The 14,891-nt window shown below is 36.1% G+C and overlaps 1 protein-coding gene across 1 annotated transcript in view; it reads left to right on the forward strand.

Moving 5' to 3' along the window:
- LOC114328113 (polycystic kidney disease protein 1-like 2) overlaps nt 1–14,891 on the forward strand; it is a 311,210-nt gene that overhangs the window by 153,848 nt on the left and 142,471 nt on the right. The window contains exon 11 of the mRNA XM_050644966.1: nt 5,246–5,417. Within this exon, the coding sequence (XP_050500923.1) occupies nt 5,246–5,417 (172 nt within the window). The remainder of the gene's footprint in view (nt 1–5,245; nt 5,418–14,891) is intronic.

The following is a 14,891-nucleotide window of genomic DNA, read 5'->3' on the forward strand; positions in this document are numbered from 1 at the left end:
CGAGAAATATCTTGGCCCAATAGCTGAATCTTTGAAGCAAAAACGTCAGGTGCGCCCAAAGTGTTATAATTGTGGAATTTTAGGCCACCTTCAACGTGATTGCAGACAACGTACAAGATCAGAGGACAGTAGTCAAGCTCCACAATATCAACGTAATTCGGAAAACTAAAAGAAGTCAACGTCAACGAGCGCACGTTGGCTAACCTGTCCCAAGCTCCCAGATTCTCAATATCCACAACAAGATGAAGTAGAGACAGCTTAGTTACCGATGGATATCTCAATGGCCACAGATGTAGTTTTACCATCGATACTGGGGCAACTAGGTCAGTTATGAGTAAACTTTTCCTGGACTGGTCCACTATAAGACCAATATCGAAACCTCTCATACTAGAGACAGCGACAGGCGAAAACATAACTGTATGGGGAGAGATGCGTAAAAATAGAGCTGGGACACGTCGAGATAGAAGTAGTGGTCCAAATAGCCGACACCGTAGACGAGTTTATCCTAGGTATCGATATTATGTCCGAACACGGGTTTATTGTAAATGTCAGACACAGGACCTTAGTCGTCGGAAATGAAGAAATTTTACTATCCTCTAGAAAGCAGCAAAATGGGCTAAAGATGTTAGTAGCAGAAGACACGAAGATCCCTCCTAACAGCGAAAAGATCATGGTCGCACAAATTGATGCTTCTGGTGGCTAGGGAGCTATGTTATTAGAACCAGATGAACAGATTCATTAGGGCGTCATTATGGCCAGATGTTTGGAAGATGGGGATAAGCAGACCGTTACAGTAACGGTGGTCAACCCAAATGGCCATAAGATTACCTTAAAAAAGGGCCAAGTGCTTGGAATATGCGAGCCAGTTGTAAGAGTGACCAGAATAGAATAAAAAGTGCCAACAGCTAGCAGTACACACCAACTCTTCACTGAAATTTTGGAAAATCTTAAGAAATCATGGGGACATCTATCTGAAGATGAATACCAAAAAGCAGAAGAGTTCATCAAGAACGAAAGTGACATCTTCTTTAAAAAAGAAATAACTGGCCGCACTGACTTAGTCCAACATCGGATAAACACTGACAACTCCAACCCCATAAGACAGGCACCAAGACGTCTTCCATTTGATAAAACAAAAAGAAGCTTTTGCCATCCTTGAAGATATGCGGAAGGGGAATGTCATCGAAGAGTCGAGTAGCCCCTGGTCTTCTCCAGTGGTGTTGGTAACCAAGAAACATGGCTCCACGCGGTTCTGTGTCGACTACAGGAGACTGAATAGCGTTACCAAGAAGGACAGCTATCCACTGGCCCCTATTGATGATACACTTAGTTCCTTGGCTGAGTCGAAATGGTTTTCCAATGTGGACCTCAAAAGCGGTTATTGGCAAGTTGCAGTACACCCTGAAGATAGAGAAAAGACCGCATTTTCTGCTGGAAATGGGCTCTACCAACGCAAAGTGATGCCATTCGGATTGTGTGAGGCAACTGCCACGTTTGAACGTTTAATGGAGCTAGTACTTAGAGGACTTACATGGAAAATCTATCTGGTATACCTTGACGACATTATGGTCATCGGAGAAGATTTCGACGAACAACTTGCCAAGTTGAAAGAAGTTTTTACCAGACTAAGGAACGCTCACCTACAAGTAAATGCCAAGAAGTGCGAGAAAATTTTCCAAGAAAAAGTTAGTTTCCTTGGACATGTAATTTCATCCTCACGAGTTGCAGCAGATCAGGCGAAAATAAAAGCAGTACAGCAATGGCCCACACGAAAAAACAAACACGATATTCGAAGAACGAGAATGTTAAGGTAGTATGTTTTCTCCGTTCTGCTGTACGGCATGGAAGCTTGGACACTGAAAAAGATAAACTTTAAAAACATTGAGGCATTCGAGATCTGGTGTTACAGGAGAATGTGGAAAATACTATGGACAGAAAGAGTAAAAAATCAATATGTTTTGCTAAAGATGGGGAAGGAATGCGAAGTCATAAAAACCATACAAACGAAAAAACTGGAGTATCTAGGCCACATAATGAGAGGAGAAAAGTACTCTCTGCTAAGACTCATAATCCAAGGAAAAATCTCGGGAAAGATAAATATGGGACGTAGGAGGATTTCCTGGTTGCGAAATTTAAGGTAGTGGTATGGGTGCAGTTCAATACAGTTGTTCAGAGCTGGAGCCAACAAAGTTAAGATTGCTGTGATGGTAGCCAACCTCCAATAGGAGACGGTATTGCAAGGAGATATCCGAAACTTCCTTGGCCTTTGCAGTTACTATCGTCGGTTCGTGAAAGATTTTGGTAAGATTTTCAAACCTCTCCATAATCTAACTGAGAGAAAGCTGTCATTTGACTGGACACCAGAGTGCCAACTTGACTTCACCACACTCAAGCATAAATTGACTACGGCTCTAATCCTGGCAAATCCGAAAAAACAGGGTATTTTCGTGCTTGATACAGATTCTTCTCAAAATGGCATCGGGGCGGTGCTTTCCCAAGTACAAGAGGGCGAGGAACGCGTCATAGGATACTTTAGAAAAACTCTGGGAAAAGCAGCAAGAAACTACTGTGTCACTAGAAAGGAGTTATTGGCAGTCGTCAAAGCCGTAGAACACTAACATTCGTTCCTCTATAGCAGAAAATTCTTGATAAGAACCGACCATTCTGCCTTACAATGGCTTCTCAATTTCAAGACACCTGAAGGCCAAGTAGCTGGGTGTCTGGAGAAGCTACAGACCTATGATTTTGAAATTCGTCGCCGAGCGGGAAGAAGTCATTGAAATACCGACGGTCTCTCGAGAAGACCATGCAAAGGGAGGAACTGTCGATTCTGCGAGCGCCAAGAAGAACGAGAGGGCCAGATTCTACAGTTGAGAACCATAGAGGATAGAAGTGACGAAAAATCTCTAGAAAACATTTTCGGACTAAGTGAATTGGGTTAAATTATCTTCAAATTATCTAAGGAATCTCCGGTCTTCGTTTGTCGGAAGAGTACAGAGGTTCACCGGAATCGGGGGTAATAGTTAATTTTTACCTTCATTCATTGTATTAGTACCTAAAGGTATGTATAGATAGGCGCGCCGCGCAATTTGCGCCGTATGTGCGCCGTGCGTTCTTGGCACCGACAGACAGGGCCCCCGCTACCATATGTGCAAAGTGTACAATGCACACGGGCGCCATCCTTTAGGGGCGCCAAAACCCGGGGTCAAAAATTGCAAAAAAGCAAAGAAATACAAAACAAAAGTAATTTTAAAATAAAAGTTGAGCAATTAAATAGGATTCAGTTTAAACACACACTAAATTTGATTAGTATATCATCTAGTTACTGCCGATTCCCATTTGCGAGAACATGTCAGAAGTCAGGCATTTTAATTTATTTTGTTATGCTTTTATTCTGTTTGCTTCATTTTGATATTTTAGCCTACTAATAATAGTCCATTTACTCACGGTTTTTGTTGTAAGTTTTAAAGAACCGCATGGATTGACATACAATTTGTCATACACTTAGCTAACAAGAAAATAAGTGATACCTACTGTGCCGATGTGTGCTTTTACTCTAGGGGTAAAAGGGGTATTCTCATGGGAATACGCCCGAGAATACCTGGCGGTATTCTCGGGGTTGAGAAAACATCCGTTCAAAATAAGTCCGGAATTGGATGAACTGATTCTAAGCAACTTTTTTTATATAGAGATTTTCACTAAGTCAATTCTTTTTGAGTTATTTGCGATTGAGTGTGTTCATTTTTCAACAAAAAACCCCGTTTTTAGACGGTTTTTCGCAATTAAAACTAATTATTTTATCGAAAAAATACTCTTAGCAAAAATATAGCTTACAAGAAAGTGAAAAAAATAATTTATATATGAAGTCTGCAAAACCCAGTAGAAAGCAGAGTTGTAGCTAACGAAAAGTAGAGTTTCGGGAAAAACTCATTACAACTTCTTTAAAATGTTTAAGAAAAGCTTTATTTATATGATCTGTAAGTTTCATCGGTTTAAAGTGCTCATTTTTGAAAAAATTTTTTGGTTTTAAAGTAATTTTTTTTTCAATCTTGAAAAAATTTCTTTTTTCAAATAACTTTAAAATTAGTTAGTGATATAAAAAATCTCAAGTAGTAAAAAAATGTAGATTTTGCTTTTCTGAATATTTTGATTTCCTGTAAGACAAGAATTGGAAGATATGGCTGTTCAAATTTTGCATACACTCATGATTGGTTACTCGTTTAGCCCTTTTAAATACAGCCTTTTCAAAAATAAGCACTTTGAACCGATGAAACTTCAGATCATATAAACAATACATAAGTAAAGTAACTTGTGGTGAAGCGGTAATGATTAATTTCATTTGGGATGCTAATTATGGGGTGGTTGTCATGATTTTTTTACCAAAGCGGCCAACATACTTTTTGCTGTTAAAAAAATATAGCATCTTTTAAACACTTTAAAAAAGTTGTAAAGGTTTTCCCTGATAATTGCTTGATTTTTTGGTTATTTTACGTTGAAATATTTGTTTTGTATTTTGTCGAATAAGAACCTTTTTTCATCAGCTACAACTCTGCTTCTACTGAGTCTGCAGACTTCATATATATAAATAGGTACTTACACCATTTTTTTTTCACTTTTTTATAAGTAGTATTTTTTTGATAAAATACTTACTTTTTGAGTTATTTGCGAAAATCCGTCTAAAAACTTGTTTTTTTGCTGTTGAAAAATGAACATTAATTTACATACTCGCAAATAACTATTGAAAACGAAACTAACGAAAACTATTGAAAAGTATTGACAGAGAAAAATCTTTATAGAAGAAAAGTTATTTAAAATTAGTCATTTTATCCAATTCCGGACTTTTTTGACGTATGTTTTTTCACCCTAGAGGAGTGAAACTCACATTCTAAAGTTCAGTTTTCCTATTTATTTCAAGCACCTACCTACCTTCAAAAAATAAATAAAACAATGATCCAAAATGCCTTAAGGGGCGCCAAAATCCTTTTTTGCACACAGGCGCCATTGCCCCTTACGGGGGCCCTGCCGACAGAAGTCCGGTCGTGTGCGCACCGTTTGTGTGTTACTTGACAACACGTACTAATCTAACGAACCCGCCACGAACGCGTAGCGCACACACGGCGCGAAGTGTTCGGACCGCATATCTATAAGTAACTTAATAGTCTGTTGAATGTATCTGCTTATTAAAAAATATTATTCAATAGAACATTCATAAGTCGCTTTATCAGTATTCATTATTACATTTTAGTATATACACTATATGTGGTGAAATAGGACTTGCGAAAAGTGATAAAAAACTAAAACCTCCGCCACTGCCCGAATTACCCACAACTCCTTTTCCATTTCTGACATTTCCTGTTGTAGTAGAAAATTACCCAGATTATGTGGATGATCAGGAAGCTTCGAAATATAAAAAACAGGTAAGTTTACTTTTATTTATATTGAGAGTGCAATAGATAGACTTGAACTAGTTATTTATGTATGGAGGGCATTAAGTAGACGATTAAGCCTTAATTTATCTTAGGGCGGGACGTGGATGTAAACGCTCTATCTTGAGCAGCACGTTGAAAAACCGTGTGATATGAATGAAAGACATTGGTTAGTTTATAGTACCACGTGAAGGAGCGACAACGGGGACGTGCACCGTTTATTATTCCACAGCCCGTGTCGTACACGCCCCGTGCTAACATAAATCTGGCTTTAGTCGGTGGTCTCCAATAGACGCTGTACGCTGCGTACAGCGTCACGCTGTAGGTCGTGTCTGTATGCTTAAAAGCGGGCTCAAACGACTCGTCTACCACTACTACTACTACTACTTGTCGGTTTATAATGTTCTCCGCCGATTTTCGACTTCCAATCGCCACTTCGTCCTGTTGTTCCATAGGTCGTCTCCTATGGCCCTCTCTCTCAGCTCTTTATTTATTCCTTCGCTCCAACATTTTCTCTGTCTACCACGTTTTCTCTTTCCTTCTGATTGACATTTTAATATTTCTTTTGGTATTCGTTGTTTATCCATTCATTGTATGTGTCCGAACCAGATAAGTTGTTTTGTTGTTAGGTCATCTGTGATTGTTCGTTGATTCCCATTATTTCTCCAACGCGTTTGTTGACTTTGCCTTTCTCTTTTAGGTCTTCCTGCAGCTCTTCTCCAAAAATCAATTTCCGTTACTCTCAGTGTTGCCAGTGTTCTTTCTTTCAGTGGCCATACCTCACAGCTGTATAAAGTGATACTTTTTATAGTCTCAGATATCTTCTTTTTATTTTCTTTGCTGATGGATTGGTCCCATAAAATGCTGTTTAACATTGTAATAGCTTTTCTCCCTGACGTATTTCTCTCTCTTATGACTTTGTCTAATGTTACATCGTGTGAAATAGTTATACCTAGATATTTGTTCACAACAGTGCGTTATCGTGGTGTTATCGTCTAATATGAGATCTTTTTGTTCTCCTTTAATGCACAAGTATTCACTTTTCTTATTATTAACTTCTAGATTTCATATATGATGCTCTTTAATTAATTTTTGTGCCATACAGGGTGAGTCCTGAGGAACTGTACATACTCCTACCTCGTATAGAGGCTGCTATGGGAAATAACAAATGACCATTAAAAAGTGTCTGCTCCCATTGTTTAATAATATACAGGGCGAGTTTCGCATTTTGACAGAAATTTGTATTCGCCATAATTTTTGAACGGCCAGATCGATGTGTATCTTATTTTGGTCAATCGTTACACTATTACCACTATGACAGCCCTGGGCACTAAGGCTATCTTCTCCCGGTGAGGGTGGTTATCCCTTATCCGAGGGGTGGAATAATTGATACGCTTTTACTTGTTGAGTTGTTTTATTTACACTCGCATTAGCATAAGCTGGTAGCACCGCACCCAAAGAACATCTCGTGTAGAAAGAGACACTATCTTTAATGTGGAAATATTACGTCTGATCCCCAAAACAGAATGACGAATATCTAATATAATAATATGAATTCCCTTGTTATAGTTTAACTGTTTATATATTTAGAAATGCCTATTCAGCATCGACCATGAAAAGTGTTTATAATTGACTCTGCAATTATTAGTTGAATCGTGATCTAGGATAACAATATTTATATAATCGAATGAAGGTTGTAATATTGTTATGATGACATAAATAACTGAAAGTAATTATCGTAGATAATTACAGGGTGTTTTTAAGATATATCTACTGAGTACAGATGAATTCTTGTACACCTTCCCTTTTTAGGAATTTTCCGACTACGGGGAGGGAAATTTGCAAGTCGTGCTACCAACCCATACTGTGTTGTAATCAATACAAAAAATTTATTTTATATACAAACTTCCTAAGCCTACGCAAATACATAAATAATATAAAATGTTCGTTTAACAACATTGTTTCGTAACACTTGTCACTCACTGTGTTTTCGGATTGTAAGCATATAATCCATTCTTATGTATTTCCTTGATTTTATTGTTTTCTATTCTGATTTTACAATTAACGTTATTTACTTCTGTTATCGTGAAAGGACCTACATAAAGACTATCAAACTTACCATTCTCTTCCCTTTTTACAAGGACTAGGTCTCCTCTTTTAAAGTGTTGTGGTGTTGTTTTGGGCTTATTTTCTTCTTGCCGCTCTTTTTTGTCTTCATTGCTTCTAGTGAGTTGACCTATCGTGTCTATGTACGCTGTGTCCTCTGGTTTCGAAGAAGTGTCCGATATCACGTCTTCTTTGACAAGTGTTCTATTCGGTTTGTTAATGTGACATTCATGGCATTGTTTAACGTATTTTCTTACGTCTTTTTCTAAATTTTTCCATCTAAATCTTGCTTTTAGCTTCTTTATTAGTCTATTTTTCTTTAAGTGTCCTCCGAACATCGGGTGATTATGGTATTCTTCTATTAATCTGTGTTTTTCTTTGTCATCTTTTATTGTTTCTGGTACTTCACATATGTATATTTCTATATTCTTCAATTTTTTATTCCCTTCTTTAATAAATTCATCAATTGTGCACATTTTAAAAATAATATCATTTACGTATATTTTTACTTTACGTACTGCATTCTCTACCGCCAGCTTATCAAGCTGTACCAACGCTTGGTTTAAATCGAAATGATTCAATCCTGTGGCTATGCTTTTGCTGCATTTTATTTTGTTTTTGGCCCTAATGCTCAGTCTTGGTGAGATTAGTTCTGCTCCAAAGGACAAAATTGGTAGTCTATGCGCCTCTAAATTATTTAGTGCCTTCCTTACTGTCTGTTTGGTGGCTTCTGGCTGTAGTGCGAGTTCACTTTCAGCCTTTGTTTGTCTTGCTTCTTTCTCCTTTTCTTTTGCTTGAGCTCTTGTTATAGCTAGTATATGGGCGTTGTCTATGTATAGGTTTTTTAGTTGATGCAATGTTATTCTTGAAAGGCTGTCTGCGTAGTTACTTTTCCCTGTTATATACTCTATTTCGAAGTCATATTCTTCTAGGTCTAATCTGATCCTCGTGAGTTTTGAGGTTGGTTCTTTCATTGCAAATAGGTGTGTCAAAGGTTTATAGTCTGTTTTTACTTTGAATGTTGGTGCTCCATATAGATAACATTTAAAATAATTAATTCCCCAATGAATCGCTAGTAATTCCTTAACGATTATAGGTTTATTACATTCTCCTTTACTAAAACTTCTTGATGCATATGCTATAGGTAGGTCAATTCCGTTGTAATCTTGACTTAGGATTGCTGAACAACTCTCATTGGATGCGTCTGTTGTTAAGATAAACTGTTTGTTGAAATCGGGATATTTTAAAATTGGTGGTTTCGTCAGAGATGCTTTAAGCTTTTTGAATGCTTTTTCACACTCCTCGGTCCACGAAAATTCTACTCCTTTCCTCGATAATTTGTTGAGTGGTCTGCATATTTCCGCAAAATTTTTAATAAAACGTCTGTAATAGTTGCAAAATGCTACAAATCTCTTTGTTTCTTCCGCTGTCTGAGGTGTCGGATATTGTTCAATTGCTGCATACTTCGCTTTGTCTGGTGATACTCCCTCTTGAGAAAGATCATGTCCTAAATATGTTACTTCCCTTCTACAGAATTGACATTTTCCTGGGTTAAGTTTCAAATTGAATTTTCGACATGTCTCGAATGTCTTTTTCAGGTTGTCTAAGTGATGTTTTTCGGATATTCCAATTACTACGATATCGTCCATGTAAAGAAATGCTTTGTCTGGTGTTAATCCTGAAAATGCTATTGACATCATTCTTGAAAAGCTATTTGGGCTTACATTTAATCCAAAAGGTAATCTGGTAAATTGAAATGCTCCATTTTCTGTGCTGAACGATGTGTATTTTCTCGATGATTTTTCCAATGGTATCTGGTGAAAGCCTGACATTAAGTCTATAACTGAAAACCATTTTGCTCTTCCTAGTTGATCTAATATCGAATCTATTCTTGGTAATGGAAATTTGTCTGTAACTATCTTCTTGTTCAGTTGTCTAAAATCTATGCATAATCTCCATGCTTTTCCTCCATCTATAGCTTTTTTCGGTACCAGTACTACTGGGCTGTTGTACTCGGATGTAGATGGTTCTATGATTCCTTGGTCTCTTAGGTTTTGTACTTGTCGATTTAATTCCTCTGTTTGCGCATGAGGTGTCCTATAATTCTTGATATATACCGGAGTTTGTTCTTTAACTCTTAGTTTTTGTTCGTAGAAATTGTTACAGGTTAACATATCATGCCTTAGGGCGAATATGTCCGAATATTCCTCGCATAACGATACTAAGTTGTCTCGTATGTATTCTGGTATGTCTAATTTCAGTGATTCTCGTAATTCTTTTTTTCTGTCCTTGCTGTCGTTGACTAGCCTATATATATTGAATAGTTTAATATCCAACGTCCTGATTGTGCTTGCGTCTACATTTACTGTTTCGTACGCTGTGTTCAAAATTTTGATGTATGGATTATTACTTGAAATAATTGCTCTTGCTATGAATATTCCTGGTTGTATTTCTTGCTGTTCCACTATCCTGTCTTTCTTTAACGTTTGAAAAATTTTTACGATTCTGTAAATTTCACATCTAGGCGGTATTATTATGGTGTCATTGTCTATATTATCCAGAATTTTCGTACTAATGTAACAATCGTTGTCCTCTTTAATGTGCATTTTAAGGTTTGCGTAATCTAGTATACATTGAAAGTTAGAAATAAAGTCTCTCCCAATGATTCCGTCTGTTGGAATTGGAAAGTTAGGTTCTACCAATTGAAAGATGTGTTCGAATCGAGTTCCTTTTACTTCGAGTGTTGTCTCAACTTCTCCCATTGTTTGCAACTCTCCTTTAGTGACTCCTTTTATTTTCGCCTTTGTGTTTGGTTTCACCTGTTCCTTCATAAAATCTTGTGAACATTTTAGTATTGAAATGTCAGCTCCTGTGTCTATGATAAAAGTGCTTGTGTTTTCAAGAATTCCTGTTTTCATTCGTACAAAGTTCGTTAGGTTTAGGTCGAAGTTGTAAATGTTATATTTTATTTCTGCCTGTGTGCTTCCAACTTCTTGTTCATTCAAAACCCCAACTGCTGGTTTTCTTGCTCTTCTTGACTGTCCTCTATTTCTAGTAACCTTACGTTCCTGTTACGTCCGCCTCTCTGGTTTCCTCTGTATGTTTGATTGTTAAATTGTCTGTATCCTCTGTTCGAATAATTTCGTTGATTGTCCGTTGCTTCTCCTTCGGTCCGTTGTCCGAAGTTATTTCTTCTTCCTCTGTCATATTTGTTATGGTATCCTCTTCTGTATTGCTGCTGTCCTCTCCTATTCTCGTAGTTTGTCCTATAATTTAAGACTCTTCCTTGTGCATTTTCTTCAGTCGTATCGATCGACAAAAATTTAGATACTACTTCCTGCGGTGATGTAAAGTTACCTGCTTCCAGTATTAGCTTAGCTTTCTCTGCATTAGCGTTTCGTTTCATTGTTGTTACTACTGCTTCCGTCGTATATTTCTTTGCTAAGTCAAGTGGCATTCCTTCCGCTATGTATGCTACTTTTAATTGTTCTGCTAACTCTTCCACTTCAGATGCGTACACTGCTGCATCGCTATGCCCTTGCCTTTTTTTGGCTAATTTGGCTATTAAATTCTTCGGATTATCACCTTTTAATTCTTTCTTTAGTGCTTCAGCTATCCGTGGAATCGTATCTTCTGTGGTTATTAGGTTCCTAGCCTTATTGGTGAGTCGCGTTTTTATTAGCGTTACAGCTGTGTCTTCATAACCTTCTGCCAATTTTCCAAGTAGTTCTAATGCGTCTAAAAATGGTTGTAATTTCCCTGCGCTTCCATCGAACTCGTTGGGCAATATCTTGCTTGCGATATTCAAAAATTCATTGATTGTCAAAGCCATGTTTAATATTGCTATATCTTGTTTTATGTCACCTTTTTTCTCTTTTATTTCGTCGTTAATTATTTCTTCTTCTCCTTCCTCGTCGCTTTTTCCTTCTTCTATTTCCTCATCGCTTTGTTCCTCTTCAACTTCCTTGTCGATTGGTTGATGTATTGAACTTGGAACCACTGTTCTCACATTTACTGCTTGAAATGATCGTATAACTTTGTCTCTGATTTTTCCAAAATATTTGTTGCACGATTCCCTTTGTTTGTCCGAAAGTGCTTCCCAGTTTTTCCTAGTCAATTGTGTGAACTTGTTATAAGCTTTAATTAGCTGTGTCGTTACTTCTTCCTTTATGTCCTTAGATTTCGGAACTTTTTTCTTTAAGACTCTTCTGCTTTGCCTGTCTATTTCTTGTGCAATTTCCTCAACTATTTTGACAAAATCTTCCCAAGTAACTTTGTTGCTACTCATTTATACATAATTTTTTTCTTTTTTTCCAGCTTCTGCACTTCTTAGCGAAAATATAAATTCGATAGTCTTACGGTGTATATAGATATGTAGTATATAGATATATAGTAAAAAAATATAGAGATAAAATAATACGTCAATATATGGTAAAAATATGTAAAAATTGCAGTAGTAATAAAAATTCAAAAATAAATAACGTTATATTAACCCTTGTAAATAAGTAGTTAGAATAATAATTTAAATGTATTATGCATATAGCGTATATTTGTTATATCGTATATTTATTTTGATAGGTATATTTACGATAGCAAATATTAAGATCATAAAAAATTGCAAAAATGTACTAAAAATCAGTAGTCAAATAATAAATGAATAAAAGTCAGCAAGGATAAAGTATACGTTGATAAATATGTAAAAATCATATAAAATTGTATCATTGCGTCCTATAATAACTTAATATGAGGGTAAAAAAAATCTTTGTATATTGATAAATATTGGTAATAGAATAGAATAATTAAGTAAAAATAGGTAAACTTGAAACATATATTAATGTAATTAAGGTAGCACATAATGTTTATACTTTATACTTTATATTAATCAGGAAATACCACAAAAATAGCTAATATGGACTTACCACTTTTACACGTCTTTGTTCGTATCACAAGTCCTCGCTGCACGTTCCATAGCATTGTCCATTTTCCATTGTCCCACGATGTTCCATCTCCATACTATTCCCTTTTCAGCTCCGCGTCGGCCTGATGTCTCCATCCATTTTACATACCACACTGTTGTCTAAGGTGGTCTAGGTGCCTGAACATTGACGTGTTTCTTCATACCTGTCCTGTTCACCAGTCCTGAGTTCTTCCCTGGTTCTGGATCGCCATATGACAGCCCTGGGCACTAAGGCTATCTTCTCCCGGTGAGGGTGGTTATCCCTTATCCGAGGGGTGGAATAATTGATACGCTTTTACTTGTTGAGTTGTTTTATTTACACTCGCATTAGCATAAGCTGGTAGCACCGCACCCAAAGAACATCTCGTGTAAAAAGAGACACTATCTTTAATGTGGAAATATTACGTCTGATCCCCAAAATAGAATGACGAATGTCTAATATAATAATATGAATTCCCTTGTTATAGTTTAACTGTTTATATATTTAGAAATGCCTATTCAGCATCGACCATGAAAAGTGTTTATAATTGACTCTGCAATTATTAGTTGAATCGTGATCTAGGATAACAATATTTATATAATCGAATGAAGGTTGTAATATTGTTATGATGACATAAATAACTGAAAGTAATTATCGTAGATAATTACAGGGTGTTTTTAAGATATATCTACTGAGTACAGATGAATTCTTGTACACCACCTTATCAACTGATTTATTCAAACTAGAAAAAAATCAGGTCCGGCTTCAAAAAAATTAGTTCGTTTGGGTCTTAGAAAAAATTTCACCCTATATACGCTTTTTAAAAACTATAATATGAATTTTATAAATTAGACAAATAAGCAATTAAAATGACATATTTATTTTTTTAAAATCAATGGGAAAGTCCCCGTAGCTGGCTGTATACCATAGTTAAAAAACCATACAGAAGTAAAAACTTCTTTTGTATGTTGGTATAAAAAGTTTTATTAAAAAACATAAAAGTCCTCCAAAAGGATTTGCAAAACGTTTTCAATCTGAATCAGATCATCCTCAGTGCGTTCTGCTTCGTAAAAGAAACTAGCAACTTTTTGTAAAAGGTTACATCGATATTAATGGTTTACATAATAATTAAGTGGTGTTTGTAGCGACTCCAAGTCGATGTTACAAGATGAAATGTGTTAGGAGTGCTCAAAGGGCAACATGGTTCCCTGCTCGTTAAGAACTTGTGGTTCTTGCCAGTTCAATGGACACAGACCAACAAAAACCTGTCTAATTTCTAAAGTTTTTGTTGGTCTGTGTCCATTGAACTGGCAAGAACCACAAGTTCTTAACGAGCAGGGAACCATGTTGCCCTTTGAGCACTCCTAACACATTTCATCCTGTAACATCGACTTGGAGTCGCTACAAACACCACTTAATTATTATGTAAACCATTAATATCGATGTAACCTTTTACAAAAAGTTGCTAGTTTCTTTTACGAAGCAGAACGCACTGAGGATGATCTGATTCAGATTGAAAACGTTTTGCAAATCCTTTTGGAGGACTTTTATGTTTTTTAATAAAACTTTTTATACCAATATACAAAAGAGGTTTTTACTTCTGTATGGTTATTTATTTTTTTCTCCACACGATTACTTAATTTTTTATAAAAAAATCAAGGGCTATAGCGGGATAAGATGGTAAAATCTGCACTCGGCTCGATTCTTACTTGGGATAGGGCAATCGAAAGTACATACCTAAAAACCCCCATAACCAAAATTTTAGCTCCCTACGTGGCCCCAGGTGTCCCCTATCGCAAAAAATGTGTTTTTTCGAAAAAAAATTTTTTTGAGCGAACCTTTGCTTTAAAAACTGTGAAAAAATTTGTGAATATAAATTTTTATGCCCAAAAACACACTGATTTTTTTCAGATTTTTCGAAGCAAAATTGAGCTCAGAAAAAATTTTTGAATTTTTCAAAAAATTTTTAGGTTATGTAGATAATTTTTGGCTAGCTGCGAAATAATTTTTTTTAGTGTATTTTTTCCACTATTTTGAATGGCGAAGATAGATTTGCCATTTTCTCGCCGGAAATTCCTCAAAATACGAAAAAACCTATTTTTTAGTGTCCCCCCCTCATATTTTTAGCGTTTACTGAGCGATCCTTTGATTTAAAAAATCCGAAAATATTTTGAATTGAACATACATTGTTTTGCCCAGATTTTTTCAGATTTTTTTGATTAAAATTGAGTTCAACAAAAATTTTTGAATTTTTCAAAAAATTTTTAGGTTATGTAGATAATTTTTGGCTAGCTGCGAAATAATTTTTTTTAGTGTATTTTTTCCACTCTTTTGAATGGCAAAGATAGATTTGCCATTTTCTCGCCGGAAATTCCTCAAAATTCGAAGAAACCCATTTTTTAGTGTCCCCCCCCTCATATTT

This window comes from Diabrotica virgifera, chromosome 2 (assembly GCF_917563875.1).
Source record: "Diabrotica virgifera virgifera chromosome 2, PGI_DIABVI_V3a".
Classification (NCBI taxonomy): domain Eukaryota; kingdom Metazoa; phylum Arthropoda; class Insecta; order Coleoptera; family Chrysomelidae; genus Diabrotica; species Diabrotica virgifera.